Source organism: Pteronotus mesoamericanus, unplaced genomic scaffold (genome assembly GCF_021234165.1).
Source record: "Pteronotus mesoamericanus isolate MK-2021 breed Mesoamerican mustached bat unplaced genomic scaffold, CSHL_Meso_final contig_116, whole genome shotgun sequence".
NCBI classification, from domain to species: domain Eukaryota; kingdom Metazoa; phylum Chordata; class Mammalia; order Chiroptera; family Mormoopidae; genus Pteronotus; species Pteronotus mesoamericanus.
The window spans coordinates 591446-617771 of NW_026555027.1; the positions used below are offsets into that span (position 1 = coordinate 591446).

Genomic DNA, 26326 nt, shown 5'->3' on the forward strand with positions numbered 1-26326 from the left:
GGTCGTCCTTAGGCATGTGAGTAGCGTGGTGTCGGATCTGTTCCCTGGTAGCGCCCCCTCCGCAGCTGCGAGGAAGACGGGGAACGCCGGAGCCCGGGGGCTCTGGGCCGGAAAAACCAGCCGGCGAACGCGACTTGGAATCGTTTTGGAAGCAGAAGCCTTGGCCTGACAATCCGGGGTCACGTCACGGGGGCCGCGTGAGTCCTGGAGCGTGTCCGTTCGCGACGGCCGCGTCGCAAGCAGGCGGGCTGGGGGCGGTGTCTCTGTCTGCATGAGGGAAATGATCGGTAGATTTGACACCCGTAACCGGGAGCTGGAATCTGACGCAGCACAACCGGGCGAGTGACTGGAACGGCGGCGGCGGGTGGGCCAAGGGCGAAGGGCACAGGGGCCGCGGGCCCAGCGGGCCAGCCCGGGTCAGTGGTCGCGCCCTGGACGAAGCCAAGAGCGAGAAACGCTGCTGAGACAGAGCCTGCGGTGGCCGCGGTCCCCTCTGCCTCTCCTGGAGCCCAGGCGTCTGCCTGGGGGACTCAGGAGCCAGCGTCCAGAGGTGGGTCGTTTGAGTCGACAAAGCAAAAATTCAGTTCGGGCTATTTTTCTCCTTAAATCAGGTGACTTAATAAGGATCCAAGAGTGTCCGGGGCCGAAGACGCAGGAAAGGGACAGTTTCAAGAGCTATTTGAGGATGAAAATTGACCAGACCCGGAGCTGGAGGCTGAGCTGGAGGCAAGAAGGAGAACCATCCAGAAGGACCGCAGACCGAGAGGCTGGTGCCTCTGCGGACGGCGGCAGCGTCCATGCAGCGGGAACGTCCGGCGCGGGGTGGCCGTGGGGCTCCCGCCTGCACGGGGCGTGTCAGGCCCGGCGGTGGCAGGACGGGCGCCCCGGGAGGCGCCGGGAGGGAGAGATGGGTGCCTCTCGGCCCGAGCCCACGGCACCAGCCTCCGTGACGACTTTTTTCAAAATCCAGACAAACCAAGCACAACCAGAATGTTAGACAATGTGCACACGGTGATGTTCATGAAATCAAAGAGCGTGTGTTTCTTGACTCTCGGAGGGAACCCGCGAAAGCCCCCTGGGTGGGGGGCGATGAGACCCGCCGGTGGCGGCCCAGGTTGAACGACAGCTCTGCTGGGGAGGGTGTCACGCTTCCAGCTGTAGGGGACACGCGCAGCGTTGGGTTTTACTTTGCCCTCGGCACCGGCGCGGTGCGTTCGGGCGCGTGCGCCGTCTCCCTGTGAGACGGGCGAGACAGCACCGCGCGTTTGGGAGTCAGACAGACAGACAAGGCTCTCGCCGAGGTCTGGGGGGAAGCGGTTCGCTCTCTTTGAGCTTCGGTGTCTGTCTCAGGTAAAACTCCCAGGACAACGCCCACCCAGGGGCCGAAGGGGCACCTTCTGTTGTGCGCGGCGGCGGCGCCGCCTCCCGCCCCTCCGCGCCCGCCCGCCGACCTCCTCACGGTGCCCGTGGCAGCGCAGGCTGCTCTGCCCCACGGCCGGGACGGCTGGCCCCTCACTTTTTCCAGGCGTTTTCACAAAAGGCGTCTTCCGTCATACGTGTGGCCACAGGAGAAAGGAAAGAGCCGCCGGGTCTCATCTGAACGTGCGCAGCCCCCGCTCCGCGGGCAAAGGCTGGGGGGCTCCCTGGGGCGGGGCCTGCCCGGGGCGGGGCTGAGGGTGAACGGTTCCCCTTCTACACTGTTGCCTGCGATGCAGTTTCGACGTTTGAAACGCAGTTGAAAGCTCAACGTCTCACCTTCCCTGGGTCCTCCACGCAAAGCTTCAGCTCCGCACGCAATACTTCATGTGGGCCTTCTCTGCCCGATTTCCCCTCCTCAGGATTTATCGAGACCTGGCCTGCACCGTATTTCACTTGTTTGTGTCTGTGCGCCGCGCTGGAAGGCAGGTTCTTGAGGACGGAGATTTGTGTTCTCTTCATTGCTCTCTCCCCAGTGCCTAGGATATTACATTTTTGGCACATAGTAAAGGCTCAAAATATATTTAAATGAATGGCTCGCTTGCTTAAATTGCTGAGCGTTGCAGCGGGCGTGTACCGAGTCCTTATGAAATGGTAGCAGTTATTGCTGTGAATTTTGCTGACGTTTGACAAGATCCTCAGAAGTCATGAAATACACTGTCTTCACCATCTCATTACGACCGTGGAGACTCGATGGACGGATGGATGGACAAATGAGCGAACGAAGGAACCGAGCACTCAAACGGGACGCTGGCCCCCTGGGTCTCTCTGGGCGACATGCTGGGCTCTTCTCGCCCCCGGTCCGGAGCCGGAGGACCCTGGGGTGCAGGGTGGGCGCCGCAGATCCCTGCACCCAGGCCACGGCCCGCAGCCTCCTCCCCAGCCTCCTCGCGAGGACGCCACGCCCGGGGACCTCTGCCGCGCTCACAGCCTCGGGGCCCGCGGTGCCAGGAGCTGAGGCAAGAGGTGAAGTCGCCTACATGTTAAACTTTCTTCTAAAATCAAATTGCCCTCACAGAGAGATCGATGTAACGCGGTCGGATGGCACAGCCCCTCCTTCTTCCACTCAGGTGCACGCGCAGTCCCGACCTGATACTTTTTAGTCTTCTCTCACGCCTTTGTCTCGGGGACGCGTGGCGTGTGTGAAGATGCTTCCAAAGTGCTGCTGGGGACGTGGAAAGCGGAAAGGTGTCTGCCAAAGCCAAGCTCGGCTCGGCCGGTCGCCGGAGGGCCAAGGCACCGCGCGCACTCCCAGTTTAAATCGCAAAGGGCTGCTGATCGGGACAGGGAGGCGGGCCTGGGAGCGAAACCGGCACGCCGTGCATCCGACTCTGACGTGAGATCTCAAAACCCTGGGACACCCAGCGAGGTTCAGCGGCGGATCAAAGGCTTGAAAACAGATCATTGGCTTGGCTGCGGTCTTTCCTGCCAACACGCGTCTCCCCGCACAAGTCACGCTCCCTTCGCACATAATTAGTTACGCTGGCTCCGCACTTCATGACTCGGTCAATGATCAATTTCAATAATAATCCGGCTTCATGATTAGAAAGTTCAGAATCCATGCGAAAGCTCAAACCCATTTCAAAAGTGGCCGAAGGAGCTTGAGCCGAGGTCGCGCCCAAGAGCGTCGGTCCAGGACTTGGAGTGAGTCCACGGGACACCCTCGGGCTCCGCGTGAGAGCCCAGGCCCGTGAGCAGGGCGCCGCAGCCCGTGGGCGAGGGTGCAGTCGCTGCCTCTCAGGCCTCTGCTGCGAAGCGCGGGCAGCCCGTTCCCTCCGCAGTGTCCACCCTGAAGCGTCAACGAGAACCGCGATCGAGCCAGGTGCGCACAGGGGGCTGGAGGCGGACACGCGTTCCGGGAAAGCTGCGACAGAGCTTGTGGGATTGAGCACCCGCAGACGGTCAGGCGCAGAGACGGCGGCGGTTACGCCGGAGGAGGGCAGGGGCGGGTGTGCAGGGGCGTGTGCGCGGAACGCAGCGTGCGTTCCCCTGTTGCTATTTGTTAGTTATTCTATTTGCCGCACGAGCAACTGTCCGCCGCCGCGCAGCCGGCCGACGCGGAGGCGCGCTCGGAGCGGCACGCGGCTGCCCCCGCGGCCCGCAGGGGGCCACGGCCCTGTCTCCCCGTTTCGGCCTCGCGCTCCCCCTCATCCAGCCCCCCCGGGTGCCCAGCCGCCTGTTCTCGGGGGCAGGTCCTAAGCGTCCGGGCGGAGCTTTCGCTCTTCTCTTTCCCGAAGGCCTGCCTACAGCTGTGGCAGGTCCCGTGCGCCGGGCAGCACGCAGTAGGACGGGCGTCTCCGCCCAGGGCGCTTGGCTGTGGCGAAGTGATGCATGTGGCCAGCGGTCAGAAGCCTGGGAACTGAAAACGCCCGGCTCCTGGTCCTGGCACTGAGGGGCAGCCTGGCAGGTCAGCAGCTGCGGTGCAGGCGCGGCGGGTGGGGGTTGGGCCAGGCTGCCCGGCGCAGGGCCCGCAGTGAACCCGGTCTGGGAGGGCAAGAGGGCACCCGGGCGCCCGGAACCCGCGCGGAAGGCTCCGCCGGGAAGGGCCTCCCTGGCCCAGGGGATCCGCTTGTCTGCTTTACTGCCCAGACAGCGGCACACCTGCCGGGGCACCAACCGCGGGAGCTTTCTGAAGTGACCTGGCTCCCCAGTGGAAAGGAAGTCAGTGGTGCTCCTACATGTCCTGCTTTTCGGAGTATTCGGAAGCCGCGTGGGCAGCTTGTGCCTGACCGATGGGGCGGAGTGTTTGCATGTCTCCCCGTTCACACGCGGAAGCCTTCGCCCCATGGGTGGCGTCTGGGGTTAACAAGCGCTAGGTCAGGTGGCGCTGGTGCCTTTATCAGGAGGGGAAGGCGCCCGCTCCCTCCCCAAGGGCGCACCGGGGGCTCTGGGAGTCCAGGTGAGAAGGCAGCCGGCTGCCAGCCAAAGCAGGTGGCACTGCCAGGAGCCCGCCTGCGCCCTCCACCCCTCGGACCCCCTGCCTCCAAAACTTGGGGCGGGGGCGGGGCGGGGGTGGCGGCTGCCTGAGCCGGTGCCTGCGGCCTCTCGCGGCAGCAGCCTGAGCTGGCCGAGCCGGCGGCTCGCTCTCTTCGTGGGGCGCTCGTGGGAAAACAGCGCCCGGGAGGCAGCGCGTGTCAGGAGGCAGCGCAGAGGGCGGCGCAGACACGCCCTCAGGCGCAGGTTGGACATCCGTCTAAATGCACAGGACAGCTGGCACTGCTAGGGATTATTTTCGTATGCGCTGCGATAGCCGTGCGATCGAACGGTTTCTCACGTCCTCCTCTCCCGCGACAAACCCGAGCCCCTCCAAGGCGGCCTCTCGCTCGCCCTCCTCAAAGTACTTCGCCAAATTTCAGTACAAGGTAAATACTGAAATCGGAGGAACACGCGTCCTGTTGCTCAAAATGCCCAGAAACGGCTCTGAAGGGCTAACCCGTGGCACCCGAACACGTGAGGCCTTGCGGGGGGAGCCAGGGCTGTGGCCGGTTTGGGCTTCGGCCGAGCTGCTGAAGCTCGGCTTCCCCTCCGGCCGCAGCCCCGCAGAGGCCGGGCTGTCCCAGGGCCCTGTGTGCGGCGCGGCTCCCCCTCCCCTGCCCGGTGCGGCGGCCAGGCTGACGCGGCCGGCTCCCTCCTCCCGCCGTCTCTGCGTTCTCCGCACGTCTTTTTATCCCGGTGGCCGCCCTGATGCGGGGCCTCGAGCGGCGGCCGCCCAAGGGGTTGTAGTACCTGGCAGAGCAGGGGGCAGTTTTTGTTCCGTCCACTTTGCTTCTACCAAGTTGACATATTTACATGCAATCCCCTAAGCGGGGACAACCGGACCAGTTTTTAATCTCTGAGGACAGAATTTGGGGGCCCCCGGGAGAGGCTGATTACAGACGTGTCACACTGAGGCACGAGGGAAGGGAATGTTCAGGGACGCGAGACGCGCCCCGTCTGAAGTACAGGAAACGGCTCGGGCAGACTCGCTCAGAGGAGCCGAGGCCGGACCGAGGTCGGCCTGCGCGGAGGCGCTGCCTCTGTCGTGTCCAGGGACACGCCTGGGTCCCGCCCCGGCACAGGGACACGCGCCCACAGACTGGGCAGGCATTCCTGCTCCGCCCCGCGCCCTGGGCACCTGGGGGCACCCTGAGGGCTGTGGGGACACCAGGGGCTGGCGGGACACGCCCCGGCCCGGCCGGAGGCAGGCCGCACCGCGGACCCTCCCTCACTCACCCGCGCGAACCCCCGCTCTCTCCCCCGCCCGCATTGGAGCAGCTTCAGCAGAGGGCGGGCGAGGGAGGCGTGTGCAGAACCGGCAGCCAAGCGCCACCTCCTGATCCCAGCTGAACGCCGTCCGGCACAGACTTGACCGTGGAGCAGGCCGTGCTGTGGCCCGGGGACCCGGGACGACCGCGGGGCAGGGGCAGGGGCGGGGCCCTGCCTCACACCAGCTCATTCTGCACCCAGGTCGGTGCCCGCGGGCCGGCCGTTCAGGGCCAGCGATGGGCTTCCCGAGCGGGGAGAACCGGGGCTCCCGCCTCACTTCGTCAGCACAAAGCGCAGACCTGGAAGCATTTCACACACCGGCGTTTCCCTTCGCGGGGATAAAAGGCAGTTTAAGTCGAATCACACCCTCCCCCAGGCTCGTGGGGGAGGAGGAGGCCCGCACACCGTGGGTCTGCAGCGGGACAGACGGCCAGCGGGCTCGGGGCCTCTCAAAACTGACAGCAAGAAATGTGTCATTTCTTGAGTGGCAGCATGTATGGTTATATATTTTTCTGAGATCTTCGAAAAATCAAATTCTTAAAGAAATAAAGCAATTAATAGGAATCTCAACTAAAAAATATACTCAATAGGAAATAAAGCAGATGATGCCTCCTCAACAATAGGGGCGTCGCGGGAAAGGTGCAAGGGAGCCCGCCCACCCCGCTCTGCTGCGCGCACACGTCAGCCCCTCAGGTGGGCACGGGGAGCGGCCGGGAAACCTGTCTGTTTTATGCCGAGACGTGTCCGCATCCGATGAAATGTGCAGAAACAACCACACACGTTATTTTAAACGTACAGTCAGTGTAACTTAGTGTTTCAATTATATAACTTAATTTTTCTGAAGTTCTTTTGTTTTCCATTCTGAACAGTATGTAATTATATTTTTTAGATGTTTTACCAGTTGTTATTTTTTGTGTTAAGTTATATTCAATCCCTTATTTACCTTTATTTCATTGTGGTTTTAAATTGTATGTCTCGTCACCGAGGCTCTAGGTTACAGACTTAGGAGGCTTAAAAATGGTTGTCAGTAACAAAGACAAAGATGATTTAAGAGGGAAAACAAAAGGCCAAAGGGGTTAAAATGGTACTCAGAGGAAATCATCCTTTACAGATTAATGTACCCCGGGGTGTCAGGTCTGATGGGCTTCCATCCGTAGACAGTCCAGGGCACGGTCTGTCTGCCCCCCAGGCCCCCCCGAGTAACCCCGCGCTGACGGCGTCTCCACGGGCTGCGGGCCGCGGGAAGGGGGCGTGGCCGCGGCGCCCACTGCAGCTGAACCTGGCAAAGAGTGAGGGTCGGTGCACCCCTAATAAGTACTTAGTACAGATGTGAAAATCCTTGGCTTCTCCTGCAGAGAAGAAATACGACTGAAAACGAAATAAGACCAAAGCAAAACAAATAAATGTTACGTTGAACTTCTGCAAAGCACACAGTGCACGTGTTCTAACAGTCTATTTGCTACAAGTTTGCATCATTGAAATTTGGCAATTTCTGAGATTTTTGACTACTTTTACATAAAAAAGTGGTTGGATATAATTCACATCGGTGAAGGAATGAGAATCAAAAATAAATTCAGGGTTCTGTAAAAGTTTCATTGCTCTTACCTGCTGTTTTGTATTTTTTTGGTTAATTGTGTGAATCTTTAAAACTCACGAATCTTTAAAACTACCAAGTTACCAAGTGACATTTCTAGAGTTTATAATAGAATCTGCCTTCTAGATTATACGACGGCATTCAGCTCATTCCACGGTGATTAGACGCTTATCATTTTGTGGGTGTAACTGATGTGCTGTAAGGCATTATGCAAGGCAGACCCTTTCAATGCATTTTATAATTACTTTTGGTAGCTCTGAATATATATATATTTAAATTATATTAAAATTAGAAACAGTTGAGAATTTAAATTAAGCTAATGCGTTTTAAATCAATTAGTTATAAATTTTTAGGATTCACTGTGTATAGAAGTAGACAGTCAGGCAGATTGTGTGCGCGTGGAAATGAGCGCTCGCCCCGCTGGGCGCGCCCCACGCGCTGAGGGTCCCCCCGCCCAGGCCTGCGGCTGATTCCAGGGGGGCGGCCCAAGAGGGAACAGCAGTTTAACGTACAATAGCAGTCATTTTCACGTTCTTTCTTAAGTCTGTGTTGAAACCAGTAAAACATAACTAAATAGATGCACCATTACATTTAGGTTTCACTATTGTTTTGGTGAAGACTGACTTCCAGTCGCCTGAGAACACCCCTCCCGCGATGCCGAACCTCCCCTTGCCCGGCCCGGCCGCAGCGCGGACTCCGCTCCCAGGGTTTCCGTCCATTCAGACAGCGTCACCGTCTGTCAACCAAGTTTACAAAGCCCCTCCCACCAAAAAAAGGGGAAGCGAAGCTGTTTCTGTTTCATGGGTTCATGCAGATTTTACTCATTTATAATTTGATTAAAATAAAAACATAACAAAAATAATCACTGTTACTATTTCCCTAATTCTCAAATAACTACACGTCCTAGATGCCAACCTGCCTTTCCACCGTCCCCTGTGGCTGTTCGGGCGCTTGCTCCTCCCCTCCCCCCCTCCGTGGGCCGCGGTTTCTTGCCTCCCACCCGGCGTCCGGAGCCTGGGCCGTGGGCCGGTCCTGCCGGGCCCCCCCCGGGCTCGGCCCCCCTGCGCCCTGCGGGGCGGAAGGCGAACTCTGCCTCCGCCTCCCCCAAAGGCAGGCGGGAGACCGACGGACGTCCTTCGGGATAAGCTTCCCAACGCCTTGGTGCAACCCTGTCGCCACACGGAGCCAAGTGCCTACCAGGCAGCTGTATTTTATGATGTTCATGCCGTGTGATTATTTATAATATAAAATTTACATGTTTCCAGGGCGTTTCAAGTTACCAAGTGACTGGTATGAGTCGCCCGCTCATCTAATAAAGGACAATTACAATTCGCTCTGTCTAGCGCCCCAGTTCCTCCGGCACCTGGAGCGACGGCCGAGGCCTGCCCGCTGGCTCTTCATTTCATCCGACTGCGGCGGAGGTGGCCTCTGCGCATGAATTATTCACCCACGTGGCAGAAGCTTTGCAATATTTTCCTCCCAATAATACCATTGGTGGATTAATTATTTTCCCCAGATGTATAAATTACATAAACTTTCGATTTTAGGTACAGAAAAATCTTCATAAAGATACTTTTAAAAGTCTTAGTTTTTAACATAAAATTGAATTTCATTTTTTAAAAACCCATGTCTGAGTTTGCTTCACCTTGTGGACCCATTTTTGAAGAAATGATTTTTTAACAAACAATCCAGCTTTAACAAAGATTTGTTTCTACTGTAACATACTAAGCTACCGATTTTTTGAATCAAACTTTCTTAGAATAGCAAATATAACATTTAGTCGCAATCTTTAAGTGTTGCAAAGATATTTAAAGCCTTCAAGATGTTAACAAATAATTTTATTGGCTGCAGATCTCATTTTTTCTTTATGACTTTATAAAATATTTAATCAAATTATTGGCTTTTCTGTTAGGTTTTATAATGGTTATTGCAACAGAAACAGGTAAATTTTCTGACAGATCAATAGTCATTCATATTTGATTCTGTGACTAAAATAGGGCTGCAAGTGAGGGAAACGGCTCATGCACTTACATACTTTTGTAGTTACCCAAGTCAACACAGTCCAATGAAAACAGCTTCCATTTAGTTTGCTGAAATCCAACCAAAGCTAAAAGAGTTAGAAAAAATAAACTAGCAGTGACTTGGTTACACTGAGAGGTGGTCCAGTTCTCTGGGCCCAAACGTCCTGGGCAGCTGGCACAGGGCTGCGGAAACTCCGGGGGGTGTGTTTTTCCCGCTAAGGGGGCCGCAGAGAAGCGTGGAGACCTCCAGCGCTAGGGAAAGGGCGATGCGGAGCCGTCTTTCAAATACGTTTATCGAAATAACTGTGGATCACAGACCTACGCTCCGAATTTTATCCCTCCGAAGACTCAGGGATGAGTCACCCCAAACCCACATTTAACTTCCAGGCACTTGGAGGAAATAATGAAGGAAAGTAGGGGCTGAACGCCTGTCCGCATCCGCCCCAGGGGGCCCCTTTTCAATAGAGGGTGACGCTTTCAATCCACGGCTTAGGAAGCTCCGGAGGGGGATCCCTGAGAATCACGACAAACCTCCATGACACGTGGCGGACGTGGGCTCTCCCACTGGATTTGCCCGGATGTGTGGGCGCCCTCTCTACCTAGACTCACTTCCTCTACGAAGACAAGAATCAGTCTCCCCAAGTGCAAACGACCCTAACGGGGCTTCTGCCACATCGGGGTGTCTCAGGAGGGCAGACCGGGGTGGCTGGTGGGCTCCCTCCCGGAGGGAGCTCCTCGGCCGGCCGCCCCCACTGCGCGCCCAGGAGGCTCACCGAACCGGGATCCAAGGACGTTGGCGTCGGAACAGCTACGGCAGAGACCTAATGCTGCAACGTGCTCAGTGCGCTGGGAATTGACCCTTTTTACCTGGGTGTGTGAACACCTGGCATAGGGTAGGCTCTTTGCAACTATTATGAGACGGATCGTGTCACATCTTACACCCGTTTTCAGGGGAAGCTTTTTACCGAGGGTGGTGATTTTTGCGTCTGTGTCCCCTGACAGTGGGTGACCAGAATCCGATGTAGGACACCCCTTTCCTCCTGCCCGGGAAAAGCGTGAACAAGGAAGCCCGCTAATTTCCCTTTTATAGGAGCAGTTTCTTTGTTGGACATGGACTTTATCGGGAGAGCCCTGGACTCCTCATACCCCAGACGTGCATGGCTGTGACGTCCTTTCGAGTATCAGTGGGGGCCACATCAGGTGAACGCCCCGCGTCAATCACGATGACACCAGCAGTGGGCGCAGAGCGGACTGTGTGTGCCAAGCGTTGCTCCAAGCGCTCGGTCCACCCTGACTCACGGAACCTTCCAATACCCATGCGGGGTGGTTACCACGATCGTCACTGCTATGTTTTTAAGGATTTTGTTTACTTACTTTTGGAGAGGGGGAGGGAGGGAGAGAGAGAAACATCCATGTGTGGTTGCCTCTCGCGCACCCCCCGCTGGGGACCTGGCCTGCAACCCAGGCCTGTGCCCTGGCTGGGAATCAAACCGGAGACCCCTTGGTTTGTAGGCTGGCACTCAAGCCACTGAGCCGCGCCAGCCGGGGCCATTACTGCTAATTGATACAGGAGAAAAGCCCAATCCACAGAGGGATCGACTGGCCCAGGTCCCCAGAGCTCGGGACTGGCAAAGCCAGGCATGCGGTCACCACCGCCGACCCGTGAGCATAGACTCCAAGGGTTTATCACACCTGAATATAGGAATGTCCTACAAAGCGGCTGCTGTGTGGTCTTCAACATGGTGACCGTGGTGACCAGAAGGCCCAGGCTTGAGAAGCGTGTGGACGACCGGCAGGGTCAGGGCGTGCGGGGTCCCGGCCTCTTTAGCTCAGAATTCACCGAAAGACAGCTATTTAAGTTCGATGTTTTGAAGAGCCTTTTTTCCCCCTTTTCCTCTTACATTTTCCTTTTAGTTGCTCTGGTCAGTACTTGACGGCGGCTGCAGGCTGGTCCTCGGCGGTCGCCAAGGGCGGGTCGCCCGCCAGCACCTTCACTGCGATGCACCCAGAGGGGCTTTCTGCGCGGGACCGCGGTCCTGCCGCGAGGGCCACCGCCCCCCCCCCCCCCCCCCCCGCCCCGGGGCGAGGCGCCGCTCTGCTCGGGAGGCGCTTCGAAAGGCCCCTCAGCGTCGCAGGCGGCCCTCGCGCGCAGCCCCGGTCCGCGCCCCGTGGCCTGGGATCCGCCTTTAACCGACATGCGCGGGGCGCGCGTCCCAGGCCCGCCGGCGCCCCCCTGGTGGGCAGCCAGCCTTCCAGCGCCGCGCCCGCTCCAGGGCCGCCGTGAGGGGCGGCAGCGACGCGACGGGGCCCCTCTGACCCCCTGGACAGCGCCCGTCTTACCGCCCGTCAAACCGACGCGTCGGCCGCACTGGATCAGGACGCTTTCCAGGTGGTTTTCATTGGTGGGGGTCCCCTCGGAGTTATTTTGAGCACTTTAGAAGGGACGAACACACCGAACGTGCTCCTTATTTCCTGTAGGGGTTTTGCCTACCGCATCGCGTAATCGCCCTCGATCGAGACCCAAGGATGAATTTCCTTCCGTGATTTTTAACCTAACAGTCCTCGGACTGGTCCAAGCAGTCGGGCTCTCTGAGCTCGGGGGTCCCTGCTGCTCCCCCCGTCCCTCCCTCCGCCGCTGGGAGGCTCAGGCGAACCCGCTCGTGACGTCTTTCCCCGGCATCACCTGGGCGTTCGCTCCTCTCACCTGTGTCTCTGTCAGCAGCCCCTTTGTATCAGGCTACTGTGCATGTACGACAGAGGACCCCAAAACGGAGTTACCCTCTGGAGGGCGGGCCCCCTGTCGTGCTGGCCTCCCCGGCTGCGCGAGTGCTCTAGGAACCCGTCCGTGTCAGCGCACCCGCTGGTGTGGTTGGGAGAGGCTGCGCTCGGCTGCGGTGAATTTTTTTTTAAGACGCTCTCGCCCCATCCGCCCATTTCATGACGGGTGACTGAGGAGCGCACCCGCCCGCCGCGCCGCGCTCAGCCCTTTCTGACCAAACCCGGCGGGCCCCCGGGCCCCACCCTCCCCCTGTTCCCCATCTCACCCCGGGCAATTGTTTTCTTGTTTCCCTGGATGAAAAAAGCCCCCAAAGGGAAATGTTTTGCCGATGTAGAGGAGGTGAAACCAAAAACCTCTTCTACAGTGGCAGAAACACTAAAAGACCTCAAAATCGACACGTTCAAAACCTGTTTGGAGCCGTGGAGAAAAGTCTCGGTAGGTGCGTGGCACAGAGGGAGAGGCCTTGGACGGCACCCCGAGTTTAAACACGTGAGAGCAAATGCACAGTTTTTTTCTAAGTAAAGTCCACTCGGGGCGGGGGGGCTTGCGATTATGTGAGCCTTCGGAGTGTTTCTCACAACAGCACGAACGATACATACGAGAATGAATAAAGAGATGGGGGAAAGGGGGTGGAAACAGCAAACCGTGTCCTCCGAAGGGAGAAGGCACGTTCAAGCGTCCCCCTCAGCCCAGGAGTCAACCGGAAGGGTCACTTCCTAGGAAGCGAAAGGCAGCACCGGCCTCGGGCACCGGACAGCAACTCGCCTGCTGGTTTGTGTTGGACGAGCGTCACGTCGCTGTTCCCTCCCTGCCCCTCCCGGTCCTGCGCCTGGGGGAGGAGAGACGAGCCGGCGGTGTGGGCCGCCCCTTCTGAGCTTCGCAACGTCGTCCCAGAGCCAGCGCCAGGCTCCAGGCGCCGCCGCTCCGCGCCGCCCGTCTGCGCACGGGTTCCCTGCCTGGGCCCCGGGGCCCGCCCCGTCGCTCAGCAGAGGCGGTGCCAGCGGGACACGTCGCGGTCCCACGCGGCGGGCGGCGGCTCCCTCGCCTGCCATCGCCGTTCCTAACCGTCTTCTAAGTTAGAAACAGTCTCAGGCACTCGGTCGCCTAAGACAAAGGGGCTGCGAATACCGGGGCCCTCTGAAGTGCAGGGAAGACAAAGACACGTACATTTTAACATATTTGGGGTCGGTCCTCTCCCTGGGGTTTTCCCTGGGGTGGGAGCGCCCTCGGTTTCGGCCCCCCCGTCACCGCCGCCACCTGGGCTGGGCCTCGCCCGCCCCCGGGGCCACCCCGCCTGCACCCCAGCTTCCCCACAGAGGGCGTGCGGAGCGAAAAGGCCGCGCCGTCCTGGGATCCTCGGGATCCGGGCCTTCCAGGCATTTTGTTGGCCGGTTGCAGCTGCCGCGTCCCGGGGCCGCCGGCTGTCAGCCGGGGAAGCAGGCGCGAGGCCTTCGAAGGCCCTGCCGGTTTCATTTATTTACGCGATGTTCTGTGTGTGTGTGTGTGTATTATGTGTGCCTTTTATTCTTGCATTTATGTGCTTTCTGTAGCGATTTAAACAGGTTCTGGGGCAGCTTTTTCTCTCTGTCGTCTCGTTATAATCCCTGGGGAGTGAGCTGCAAGTGTGAAGCGAATCATGAACAAGCGCGCATGAGAATTTCGCATGAGAATTTCGCTTTATTTTTTATTAAAATACTATTCTCCCAAAGACATTCATTTTATAGTTTAATATTGACGATTTTCCGACCCTTCACATTAATTAGCCCGGAGGGTGGCACAGCAGCCTCTGCCACGGAGCGGCGTCCGCGGCCCGCGGCCCGGGGTCGCTGTGGGGCTCACACGCATGCGAGGCCCCAGGCCTCTCCCCCCGCTCCCCGCACCGCCCACCCCGACAGGATGTCGTGAAGTTTTGCAAAATACAATGATGGCTTTGTGTGCTTTCCGGGGTAGAATAAATAAAACCCAGAAGAAAACACCAATAGACATTTTAATATGTGCATGTATTCACAGATAATTATGTGTATATTACATAGTCTATAATATATGTAGTAGTATATACTGCAATGTGTATAGTATATAGTAAAGGCGTATAATATATGTATGCATTACATAGAATATATACCAATTATCTATGATGTGTCATGTCATAACTGTATTTATAATATACATACACACTACAGAGAGAGAGAGGGAAGGAAAGGGAGGGACTAGTCTTAATAACGTAGGCTTCTGTTGCAAAAGCAGAAAACTGAAATTTAAAACACTTGTTTCTATTGTTGCTTCTGTGGCTGTTGCCTTCACTTTAATTTAAAAGTGTTGCTTTAAATATCAGAACAGCGCTTCCCGCCCAAACCTGGGGGTTTGGGAAACATGCCACCCCCTGCGGATCCGCCCCATCTTCCCTTCTTGCACTTTGAAAATGGGGGGGCCAAGAGACCCGCTGAGATGGGGGCAGGACAGCCCCCGAGAGGCTGCGGGGCCACTCGTGCAGGCTGGGGAGGAGACGGGGCGTTGGGGGCCCGGCCGCGACCCCCGGATGAGGTGCCAGAAAGGTGGGGAGCCACCGCAGGGCCTCTCGTTTAACGTTGCTGTCACCGTAGGGAGGAGGGGAAGGAGGCTCCTGCAGGTTTACATTTTAAATGGAAAATGGGGACCTTCGTGTGGCCCCAGAGCAAATAGGGCCTCGTGCGCCCATTGGTTTAATATCGGGAGGTGAACCAGACTCCGTGCCCCACGCGCGGTGCTGTGGACGCTCAGGCTGGGTCGCAGAGCTGAGCATCTGCGCTCACACCCGTGCCCGGGGGCGGAGCCGGCACTGCAGGAGCCCCCGTCCGCGGACAGGGACACGGGCTTTCCAGCAGGTGTGCGCCGGGGCCGGGGCCGGGGCCGGGGCCACCAGAGCTGGGGCTACTCTCATTTCAGGTTGCTTTCCCTTGGCCGGGCTGCAGGGAAATGGTGGCTGGAATAATCGAGAAGCTGCAGAAAGACTACTGTAACCAACCGCTTTTACACTGGGCCAAGAACAGTGATGGGAATCAACGTGAAGGACAAATTTCACCCACGATTCCACCAACTGAGCTTAACAAATGGGCTTCTGTTTCCACATCCCCTCTCTCTTAGCTCTTGCCTGTACGCAAGGACGACGCGCGCGCACTCCCGGTGCAAAGTCTGAGAACTCATATGCTATTTTCTGGTTTGACGCATCGGCTCGTCATGGGGATCACACTGACAGGCCTTTCTCTCCCGAGGCTGCACTGTTTTTTCCTAAGCACCCTCCCCTCCTCCCCGCTGTGAGCATCAAGATGCTGCACCATCGTTTACGACCGCTCTTGCCAATTCAATGGGCCTGTATAGAAACAGCCTTGGGGTTCAAATGCATCCTGAGAACAAAGGAAACACACGCTGCCCGGAATTCAAAAGGCAAACACCGCCTTTAGACTTGAGACGGGGCTCGGCCGCCTCTCCCGTCTCGAGGCGGAAGTGCAATCCCAGCTCGCCCGGCAGGGACTGGGCGGTCGTCAGAAGGAAGCCTCTGTGCGTGGGTGGCCAGAGTTGTGGCTCAACAGTTGGGAAGCTTAACATTTTTAAAAAAGAGGAAATAACGAACAAAATACACCGCAGGCATGGAAACACGGAGCAGACGGAGCGTGACCCGAGGGGACGGGGAAGGCGGACCGTGGTGGAGAGAAGGGGAAGGGACTGGACAGAGAACGGGTATGAAGGACCCACGGACACGGACCACGGAGTGGGAATGGACTGTGGGAGCGGGGGGCGGGGCGGGGCGGGTGGAGGGGGGCAAAGGGGGACAAACTAGGACGACTGCGATAGAATAAACGCGATTTATAAATTTAAAAAAATAGGAAAGAAAACCCTCAAAAGTTATCACCAAGTCTTCACAAAAAGAAAAAAGAAATAATAACCCACTGATTTTTACTATCTGTTCCCCCATTTGAATTACAAAGCCCTTTCGGGCTCTGGGAATTAAGTATTGACTTTTAAAAGACGTATTTAGACAATTTTGCTAAGAAAAGGAACTTGTGCAAATCGTTTGCTGTATCGGGTGTTCATTCAAACACATCAGCCCTTCGCGGCTCTGACAGGCATGTTACAACGCCTGAATCAATATTCAAGTTAAATGATCTTTAATGAAGTACCGAAAGCACATGACAGTTGAAACCCTATATGCTAATGAGAGGAGCAGCTGACACCTCTTTTCTACGAAGTCATTAGAGGATTCTCGAGGTGACACCCGCCTATCACATCTTATCAATAGCAACTTTTATACAAAGTTTATTTCTTTAATGATTTCTTCCTGACTTAGGTGCTGTTGCCTTTATTTTAACGAGGCTCCCAGGGAACCCTTCACGTAGCTCCCCGCGCGGGACCGAGGGGGGCTTTCCCACCTCCCTTGACGTGACTGGTCACAAATCTGCGGGCACTGCCGAGTGGGCGGGAACGGCACCCGCAGGAGGAACCTTGCTGTGGGGCGCGTTTTCTTTGCGAGGCTTTATGTCTCCGTTCTTTAGAAGAGCGTCGGATAGATATAAGGGAGGGCGGGCGCCCTGAGAGCTCTCCTAGACGCCACCTCTAGTGTGCGTGCCATTCACATCTTTGCACGAGTGTGGGGCATTTGTTAAAATTAATGAACCCGTATTTCTACACTGTTAGTAAGTAATATCCATCTTCCTTCAAGGCCTTGGTTTTTGCCTCAAGTCTGCTTTCTGCTGCAGGATCCCATCCCACGCGTGTCCCGTGCTCCCCGCGGCCGCTCGGCCTCCTCGTGGCTGAGAGGGGCCCGCGGGCTCGCCTTGCGTTCACGGCCTTCGCGGGGGGGGGGGGCGCTGGCCCCGTGCGGGTGCAGGCCGGTCCGGGACAGCGCGGCGGGTTTCCCGCGACGAGAGCGGCAATCGGGGTTTTCAGAAGGAAAACCACAGGGGTGCACCCTGTCGTGGGGGGGCGGGGGGGGCAACGCCGCCAGAAGGAGTCGCCTGGGGGAGCCCGCCCCACCCCCCGTCTCTGCCTCTCCCCCGCTTTGATGTAGTCAATTATCTCCCGATCTGTCCAACCGCGTCTCTGTATCTGCGTGGACTCGTGGGTGGTCCTTTGGTCGACAATCTCTTTGAACAAGGTCAGTGCTCGAGCGATCCCAGCCTCGCCTTGGGGAGCGCGGGCGCCTGCGTGTCCTCGCGGGCTCCCTCGGCGACGTTTCTGGAGCACGCGCTGACTCTGCCGGCCCCAGGAGCTGCCCCGGGGTCATCTTCAGGCTTCCTTCTTTGGTCCCCAAACTGTCCCCACCTCGCAGGATGCGCGGTGCCAGGCTCACGCCCGCTGCGCTAGCACCTCGGTCTCCGGGCCTCTCAGGCGGCACCAGGGGATAAATGCGCACAGCAACCCCTCTGGGGCCGAGTTCAACCCATCAAACAAAATGGACGGTTTGCTTTCGCATGGTCTCTAATTTTGAACTTGCTCAGTGCAATAAAGAATGAATTTTACTATTTCTTTGTTAAGGAAAACAGCAGATGGTAATGAACTGCTGGGCTCCAGATTGACAGCTGATGACAGTAATGGCAGTTAACCGCTGAGTTTCTTCTGTTCAGTGAGTGCGGACATCGCGACTCCGGCGCCACGGTCCCCGCGTCTGAGCTCCTCAGAAACGCTGCTCAGTAGAAGTTGAAAGAGAGTCCGCAGGCTCCTGTGCTGTTCTCCTTCGTGTGTTCTGCTTCCCCGGGTCAGGATGGCGGCGAACCAGCCAGTCGTCCAAGGACATAAGGTGGGCGAGCGTTCAAGTGCCTTCAGTCAGCCCGTGTGCGAAACAGTATGTTCCAGAATTTGGAGAGTTAAGGAAGTGTGCTCACGAGTTACCACGTTTCTCTGCGGATGACGCGTGGCCCACAAGGCTTAGTCTTCGTGCTCTCGACGCCCTTGCGTCTTAATCCCACTTTGTACCTGACCTTAAACCTCCTACGTGTTACATGCTGACGGCGTTACACAAAATCACATGCTCAAAAAACCCTTTAACCTTTAATGAGAACAAAAAGAGTGAAATACTGTCTAAGGGACTTGGGAAAGTTATTCTAAAACATTTAAATGGTTTAGTAGTTCACAAATAACATAATAGCAAAATCAAATATTTTTATCTCTTTACTGTTTTTTTTTTTCGCTTCTAGAATAAACCACTTTTCCAATCGACTTATTATCATTAATGTTACAGCGTTGATGTAATAAAACGGTGGATTTGTGCAATCCAGTGTGATAACTTCATCGCTAGTCAATCAAGACGAGAAACTTGTGAAGTTCATGAAGCTGTTATACACTCCTTTTAATTTAAATCTTTCCCCATTTCTCTATGAATATTTATCATTAAAATCAGATATGCACTTAAAAATAAATAAGTAGGTTTAACTTTTAAATATAGATAGACTGGTAACTTACTACAAATTATATTCCTGAAAAAAGATACTGTTTTTCCCTTAAAAACAATGTTAAAGTGTAAGCCTCGTGGGAAAAATGATCAGGAAAATGGTCCTATGTCACATTTTAAGCCAATAAAAACGATATAGCTTCAGAATAGGTTGTGTGTTTTTAAAAGTGGTTCCTGCCTAGTAGAGAACATGGAACTATCTGAACCTTTAACTCGACTCTTGACGCGTCCGCGCAGGTGGGCTGTGGGGGGCCGCGGGGCCTGGGGCCTGGAAGCAGCCGCGGGGGGGGGCGCTCTGCTCTCCTGGCCGGGGTTTCCTCCCGTGCGTCCCGCGGGGCAGGACTTAAAAGTGGGACATTAACGGCTGCGATGCAAGTAAGATTCCTCTGATCATCAAAATTTGGGGGATCCTGGATGGGACAAAAGAACCCGGTTTCTTTGCCCAGAATTAGGAAGAGCCTTTGCGTGTCAGAGTGGCCTCCTGGGTCTCTGAGGAAGAGCATTGACCTGCACTCACTTCACCAGAAAAATACATTTTCTCAAGCACAGAACGGCCACGCCCCCGCCCCCGGCAGCCAGAGCGAGGGAGGGCCCTGCCCCGGCCCTGCCCCGGCCTCGCTGCCCCCCGGACGCCTCGCTCCGTCCCTGCGCCTCTTCCGTGTAGCTCACCCCCCCCCCACGCGTGCGCACACACGATGTCATGGGCAGCCCACTAGGAGAAGGCAGAGTTCGGTTTCCCTGCACCAGCCATCCCCCATCACGCTTTCTTCTGGTCACAGTCACTTTGGGAAGCTCGGTCGCAGAGCCTGCGGTCGGCCCCACGCAGGCGCCCAGTGGGCGGGCGAGCAAAGGGGGCCCGCGCGGCCGCACCCGGGAGTGCCCCTCACACCCTTCCCTGTCCACGCGCACACCACGGAAAACGGGCTTCCCCTCCCAGCACGCTGCCTTCCTTAACCCCGTGAGGAATTCGGGGAGCCCGCCCAGAACAGCAGCCGTGCCCGCTCCCTGCCTGGGGTGTGTGCGAGTGCCGGGCACAGCGGCCTGACCTTACGTCGCTGTCCCCGAGCAGCCAGGTGCAGAGCTCGCAGCTCTCACGCCGCATCCAGCTTTGCACGCGGCTGGGAAGCGCATGGGAGCCGCACGGCCCAGCGCGCCCTGTGTGAGGAGACCCCGCGCAGGCCAGCAGCGGGCGGCCGCTTCCCCGGCTTCAGCCAAGCCACCGAGTCACGGGCTCCTCAGGGGACAGTGTGGGCCGCCGGCCACACAGGGAAAGCAGCGACAGCGGGCGGGGGGCTGTGCCGGGCCAACCCTGGGCCTGTCAGGAAAAGGCGGACGACGTGGATGAAACAGTCATCATCTGCTCGGAGCAACGTGGCGGCGTGGCCCGCCCTCGGGCTCCCCTCCCCAGTTTGCGCAGGCCGGCGGGCGTTCCGGCCGCTCGGCGGCACCCGGGTCGGGCGGGTCTTTCGCAGCCGCGGTGGGAGACCCTGCCTGCCTGTCCCCCGCGCACGGCGGCTGGGGCCTGTTCTCCGACGGTGCCCGCGCTGTAAGGGGCCAACAGCTGAAGGTGGCCTGGAAGGCCCCCAAGAATAATATTTGGAATAAAAAATAAAGGCTGTCTGCCTGGAGGGCCGGGGAGGCGTGCCGGGGTCACGGGCGTGCGTTGTGAGGCAGCGGATGCGGCTCCGGGGCCGGCGGGCCATCACCCGGGCCCGGGCCGGTCCTTCGCCGGTGGCGCGTGGCAGGTGTGTGTAGTGACGAGCAGCCAGGATGCAACGGTTCGGTGATTAAAGGTTAGAGTTGTGCTGTACGCGCAAGCGAACAACATAAACGGGTATGTCGTAGACATTACTGGGAACTTTGCGGGTCCTTAGGGTTCACTATTCGGCGCTACTGCCAACTTAATCACCGAAGTGAAAGGCATTTGGGCCACTCTTACGGAAATAGAAGCATTTGGATAATTACATCATCACTTAACTTTCCACCCTATTGATATAAATTTCCACAATGTTTCTCTTTATGTGCTGTATGTATTTACATAATAGTCACATATTATACGCGTTCAGTGGTTTGCTTGCAAATACAGAAATTAGTTTGCCTGACCTCCCCTTTGACGAGTGAAAGCAGACACCGTCGCGGGCTAGTTCGCGGGTGAAGAGATTTGGGCTCGGAAATATTAAATACCTTATGGAAATACACCACATCAACCACTAAGTCCCTGATCAGAAAGAAAATATCAGTAATCGTTAAAAAGTAAAAACAAAACAGTAACAACAGAACAATTACAGGCGACTTTTGAACAATGCGAGCTTACGGGCAATAACCACCGTGCACTTGAACATCTGCATAAAACTTTCAACGCCCCCAAAACTCAGTCGTCCCTCAGGAACCACAAAGGGCCGCTTCCGGCAACCCCCACAGATATGAAAATCCACGCAGGCCCAAGCCTCTTACGCAAGACGGCCCCGATCGACACATCCGGCCAGCCCCCCGCATCCACGGACACGGCTGATCAAAAACGGGGCGGACGCACTGCACGAGAGTCTGACTGAGTGGCCCCGCGCAACCAACGCCTTCCCATCCGGCACAAGGCCACACCTTGTTCTATTTCACGCACCCTCACCGAGGACGCTGTCAGGGCGCAACTGTTTTAATCCCGTTTTTCAGGCGCAAAACACAGGCCTGGTTCCCTGGGCACACAGCTGCCGAGTCCGGGCGGCCGGACGCAGACCTGTGGTGTCTGACAGCAAACAGGGCCCGAGCCCTGGCCCCCCCCCCCGCCCCCCGCCAACCCCCCGCCCCCCCGGCCCCCGAGGTCCGTGTGAGACCAGGCTCGGACGTGCACTGTGCGCATGTGCTTTTCTGGTATTGTCAGCCCTGGAAATGCGCTGCGCCGGCCCCGGAAACGGCACACGCACGCGGAATTTCTTTCCCTCCACGGGGGTGGGGGCGCTGCTCGCGCGGGCCACTGAGACCCTGCTCTGTCGGCGAAGTCTGCACGGCCCTGTGGCGCGGGCACCCGTGGCCTTTAAGACTCAGGCGCACGTGTGGCGTTAGCGGGTTGGTCACAGACACGGGGCGACGGGGAGAGGCGGGAACGGCCTGGGTGGACCCCGCACAAAAGCCCCGGGAGAGGCCGTGTCTCTTCCGCGCAGGCTGCCGGGGGCCCTCTGGAGGGCAGGCGTCTCATCAGTGCACCTCCAACCTCCCGGACCCCCGGCGCGCCCCTAAACTGCACGACTGCGGACTTCGCCCACAGTTGCAGTGGCGCGAGGCCCGGGGGGCCGCGCTCGCGGCGACCTCCCCACGTTCAGGGTGCGTGCCCTTTGCCTTACGTTTCTGCCTTCGCCCACTTTCCTCAGTAGCCGGAGTGTAAGCAGACCCTCGGGCAGGAAAAGCAGACGAGGAATGAACCCTTCGAGGGCCTGCTCCGCGCAAGCGCTGGGCACTTCCCCGGCTCCGGGGGCCTGCGGGCGAGCGGGCAGCCCCTTGGCCGGTGGCTGGTGGTCGGAGGGTGGCCGTTTGTTGGAGGGAGAGGCGGGGGACGATACAGATGCGTTTTAATTCTTCTCTTTCCTTCCCTGCACACACTCACGCTCGCACAGGCTCACACGCTCACGCACAGGGTCAGATGCTCACGACGCGCGCTCACGCGCTCAGCGCTCACGCTCACACGCTCACACACACGGTTCCCCAACTCAGTTAACACCTCGCGTTCCCTGTGGGACTGAGCTGACAGAAGAGACGGCTGGGCCCAAGCCGCTCGCCGCGACGTGTGCAGGGAAGCGGGGCCCTGGCCGCGGGCTGGGGCGGTGCCGGTGTCTCCGGGGCCACGCGGGCCCGGGCCGGGCGTCGGGCGGCACAGGGACGGCCGGGCCAGCGACTCCACTGTCCGCCTCTGGGTCTCATGTGGAGAACAGAAACCTCGTTACCTTGCAGCCTACGTTGTAAGGTCCATGAATCACGTTGGGTTGTTTTCACTTCGGAAACTATTTCTAAACGGATGAGGGGGACCACTCGGAGCCTGGAGAGAGACTCAGAGGTGCGAACAGACACGTCTTAAACCGCCCCCCCCATCCCTTCAGCTTGGGGGGGGGCGCAGGGGGAAGGGTTCCCTCGACTGGTTGGCAGGCAGGTGGGCCGTTGGCGGGCACCTCCCCAGCGACTACATGGGTCCCCTTTAAGACGTGTGAGATGTAAGCGAAGCGCCAGCTGAGCACTGGGCGCCGGGCACTGTAACGTGGCGGCCATTTATTCTTCCCTGTTCAGTGAAAACTGGGGGGGGGGGGGGAGGGAGGAATGCGCAGGCGAGAGCACGTCTATGGGGAGAGGAATTTTAGTTACGGGTGACGTTTCTTTTTTGCAAAAGGAACACTTCGGGACTCTTTTAATATTCAGTCAAAATTATCTACAAAATGCACATTATCATTATCCATAGTCTAGAAAAATATGTCTTTACTAAAGTTAGTATTCGGGATCTCTCCTGGAAAATTAGAGCCCACCTGCCTAGAGAAAACTCATTTCGAAGTAGCAAACTTCCTTTTTTAAAATGGGCACGTTCAGTTGGAAGGACTAGGTCCTGGGTCTCTGCAAAGAGCTTGGCTCGTCACCGCCCGACCTCGTGAGGCTATTGAGAAATTTCAGCCGCTCCGGCGAGAGTGGCGGTGCCCTGCCGGGTCGGCACATCCCTCAGGCCCCGGGAAGGGCGTGGGCTGGGCGCCGCCCCACGCGAGCCTGCAGCCGCGGGGAGACCCCTGGCGCCGCGTCACCTGCGGCTCTGACTGCCTGCGAGGAGCACAGTGGGCTTCTGCTCGGAAGGGAGGACATTCGCGGAGGGAAAGAGCTGGCTCAACCCCAAGGGCACCCCGCGCCCTCTCGGTGCCTCGGCGCAGCAGACCCTGCGGCGCCCGGTGCCCACGCCAGCGCCCGGCCCTGGGCTTTGCTTCGTCCCCGCTCTGGGTCCCTGCTGCAGCCTCCGAGCCGCTTTCCTTGGCCCTGAGATGGAAGTCCAGACTCTCTCAGGAAGCCTCCTCCACTGAGGACCGAATCACGCCCGTGCCAGGCAGGCAGACTGGGGAGGACGGCGCGACTCAGGTGCCTGCCCGCGGCGCGGACCTGTCGCTCTTCCCGGTCCTCGGCCCCCAGCCAGAGCCCCTCGCCGCCAGCGCCCTGCGGTGGGACCCGCCAGACTTGGAGGCTCCCCGTGGCGGGACCCAACTCAGGGGTGAAAACTTGGAGGCAGGCGGCCAGCAGGTGCTAGGCGATCCCCTGTCCCTCGCGGTCCCCTAATGCTCCCAGAGACCTGGCGTGCGGGCGAGGACCCGGAGCCCAGGTGCCCGTGGGCCAGGGCTGGGAGTGCGGAGCGCCGGCGGCCCCCCGGATACCCGGGAGGGGAGAGCGCATCTCCGCGCCCCAGGCTGCAGCCGCGCGACCCCGCAGCTACCGCGGGCAGCCCGCCGGGCGGCCAGGACCCTGCGGGAGCCCAGATGGAAAAGCCCGCCAACCGTGCGCGGCAGGGAAGCGGGGACGCGGCTGCCCCTTTCCCGAGCCCCCGGCGCGCGCGCGGATCGCCTCCGACTCCCACCCCCAGCCGCGGTCCCCGAGCCGGCGGCCCGGAGCGTCCCCGGGCTCACTCACCGATCCTGAGCACTTGCGGGGCGGCCTGCGGGAGGACGCAGCAGAGGACACAGAAGAGCGCGCGGCCGGTGTCTCCGGTCCGGAGCCCGGGCTGGGCGAGGACCGCGCGGCGCCTCATCTTCCGAGCGGCTCAATTCACGCGCGCCACACGCAGCCGGCCCGGGCCGGGTCGCGCCTCATGCTCCGGGGAGGCTCGGCGTCTGCGCCCTGCGCGCTGCCCGCGGACAGACCGAGAGCACGCGCGTGGGGACGCGTGGGAACGCGGCGGGCTCCGGGGCTCCGGCTCTGCGCTAGCCCATCGCCGCGCCGCGCACCGACCGCGGGTCCCCGCTCTCCGCTCCCGGAGCCCGGAGCCAGGAGGAAAGTTGCTGCCGCTGTGCGGGTCCGTCTTCCCTGTTCTTCTGCGATCCGACGCGAAGCGGCGGTGGGTGGAGGGCGAGCGACAGCGACAGAGGAGGGCGGGGAGGAGAGGGGCGCTGGGGACGGGGTGGGTGCAGGGCGCCTGCCTGCAGGTGAGCGGGGATCGCGGCCGCGCTCCGGCTTCTCCCCGCCCGGTCCGGCCCTCGCTGTCCCGCCCGCCCGGCCCCGCGGTGACACCGCCGCGCACACGCGCGCGCACAGCCTCCCGCGCCCCCAAGTTCGCGCTGCGCGCGGAAACTCGGCCGAGCGGCGAGGGGCGGGGCTCCGCGGTGCGGTCCCTGCGCTCCGCTGGGGGGTCGTGGGCACCGCCAACTAAGGATGCGCCCCACCGCTCGAAGGAGAGCGGCCTGCTTGGGCGCCCATGTTTCCGGGAATGGCGAGCCTCTGGTTTAACTGCGGGCGGATGGAGAGCAGGAGGGGACGGAGGAACCCGGTTCCGGCATCGGCGCGCTTCTGTCCACTCGGACCCCAGACCGGCGCCTGCAGAGCGCCCGGGAAACGCGCAGCCCCGCGCCCTCGCCCCGCTCCTTCCGGCCGTTTCGCTGCCAGGTTCCCCACGCGGAGACGGCTATTTCGGCAATGCAGGTTCCGAGACGATTTCTCGGAAGGAGGACAAGGACACTTCCCCGGGGAAATCATCAGCGTTTGATCATTTTGGCTTAATTTCCTTTGAGCTTTGTGAGGAACGTTCCATATAACTTGGCTGGTTCCGCATTGACATTCAGACATTTTTTTTTTCCTAAGTAAGATTTTTGCAGAAATGCCCAAAATCGAGTCCTTTGATCTAAAAATCATGTCCACACATATTGAGCCTCGAAGAAGAACCAATTGTAAAATAAATCTAAGGCGCAATCATTCATTCATTCAACCGATATGCCTGCTGGACCAGACAGGCACTTCTCACGGAAGACTCCACAGCGGGAAATGTGCCACCCAGCCTCGCGGGGGCCGGGGTTGGAGGGGGGCGCCGCCCTGCTGGAGGTCCGCCAGCTCCGTCCCCAGGCCGGCGCGGGGCTCCCCGTGCTGGGGGAGGGGCGCTCCGGGGGCCGCACCCCAGGTCTCTTGCTCCCAGTCACACGAAAGCTTGTACCTTTTCTGCTGGGTGGCCCCAGGCCACCGTTTTTACCCAACAAAATGCGAGGGGACATGATGGGCACCATTTCCAGATGGAGAGGAAGGCGGTGACAGACGAGAGTTGCCCCTGCCGCCCCTCCCCCACCGTGCCGTCTCCTGCTCCTGCCAGAGTCGCCCCCAAAGGCGCCGATTCCGCAGGGAAGGAGCCTGGCTCCCCGGGCCGCCCCTTGGAGAGCGGTGGCTCGGACTGGCTCTCGAACAATGCTGACGCGTCAGTGACAAGTCGGTTTTGTGTTTTAATCCATTAGGATTTTGAGGCCTGTTTGTTACTGCAGCATCACCTCCTCCACCCTGACTGATAAACTCCTTAAGACCTGGCGTTCTTGTTCGTAAACTGAGAGGGATGATAACGCAGTAAGGCCACTGGAGCATATGGGCACTTACCACACGGAAGTGCTTTCCAAAGCCCTTGCTGCTCAGCATTTATTAGTTCATTCGTGGCAATTACTTTTTGGTTAAAAGAATCTATACATGCATTCCTGGCTTAAATATACCTCGGATGGCAGAGGCTGAAATATTTCCTGTCACGGGAAATGAGTCGACAATATCGGTTCCATTTATTGTCTAGTGATAGGTCCAATGCTATTCAGGGGCACGCC

General features: G+C 58.6%; 1 protein-coding gene across 4 annotated transcripts in view; it reads right to left on the bottom strand.

Moving 5' to 3' along the window:
- The window catches only part of GRIK1 (glutamate ionotropic receptor kainate type subunit 1), a 225449-nt gene extending 201158 nt beyond the window's left edge, over positions 1–24291 (bottom strand). For all 4 annotated transcript variants that reach the window (XM_054575889.1, XM_054575872.1, XM_054575880.1 and 1 more), the window contains exon 1: positions 24174–24291. In XM_054575889.1, the coding sequence (XP_054431864.1) occupies positions 24174–24291 (118 nt within the window). The remainder of the gene's footprint in view (positions 1–24173) is intronic.
- Between the last annotated feature and the right edge of the window lie 2035 nt (positions 24292–26326).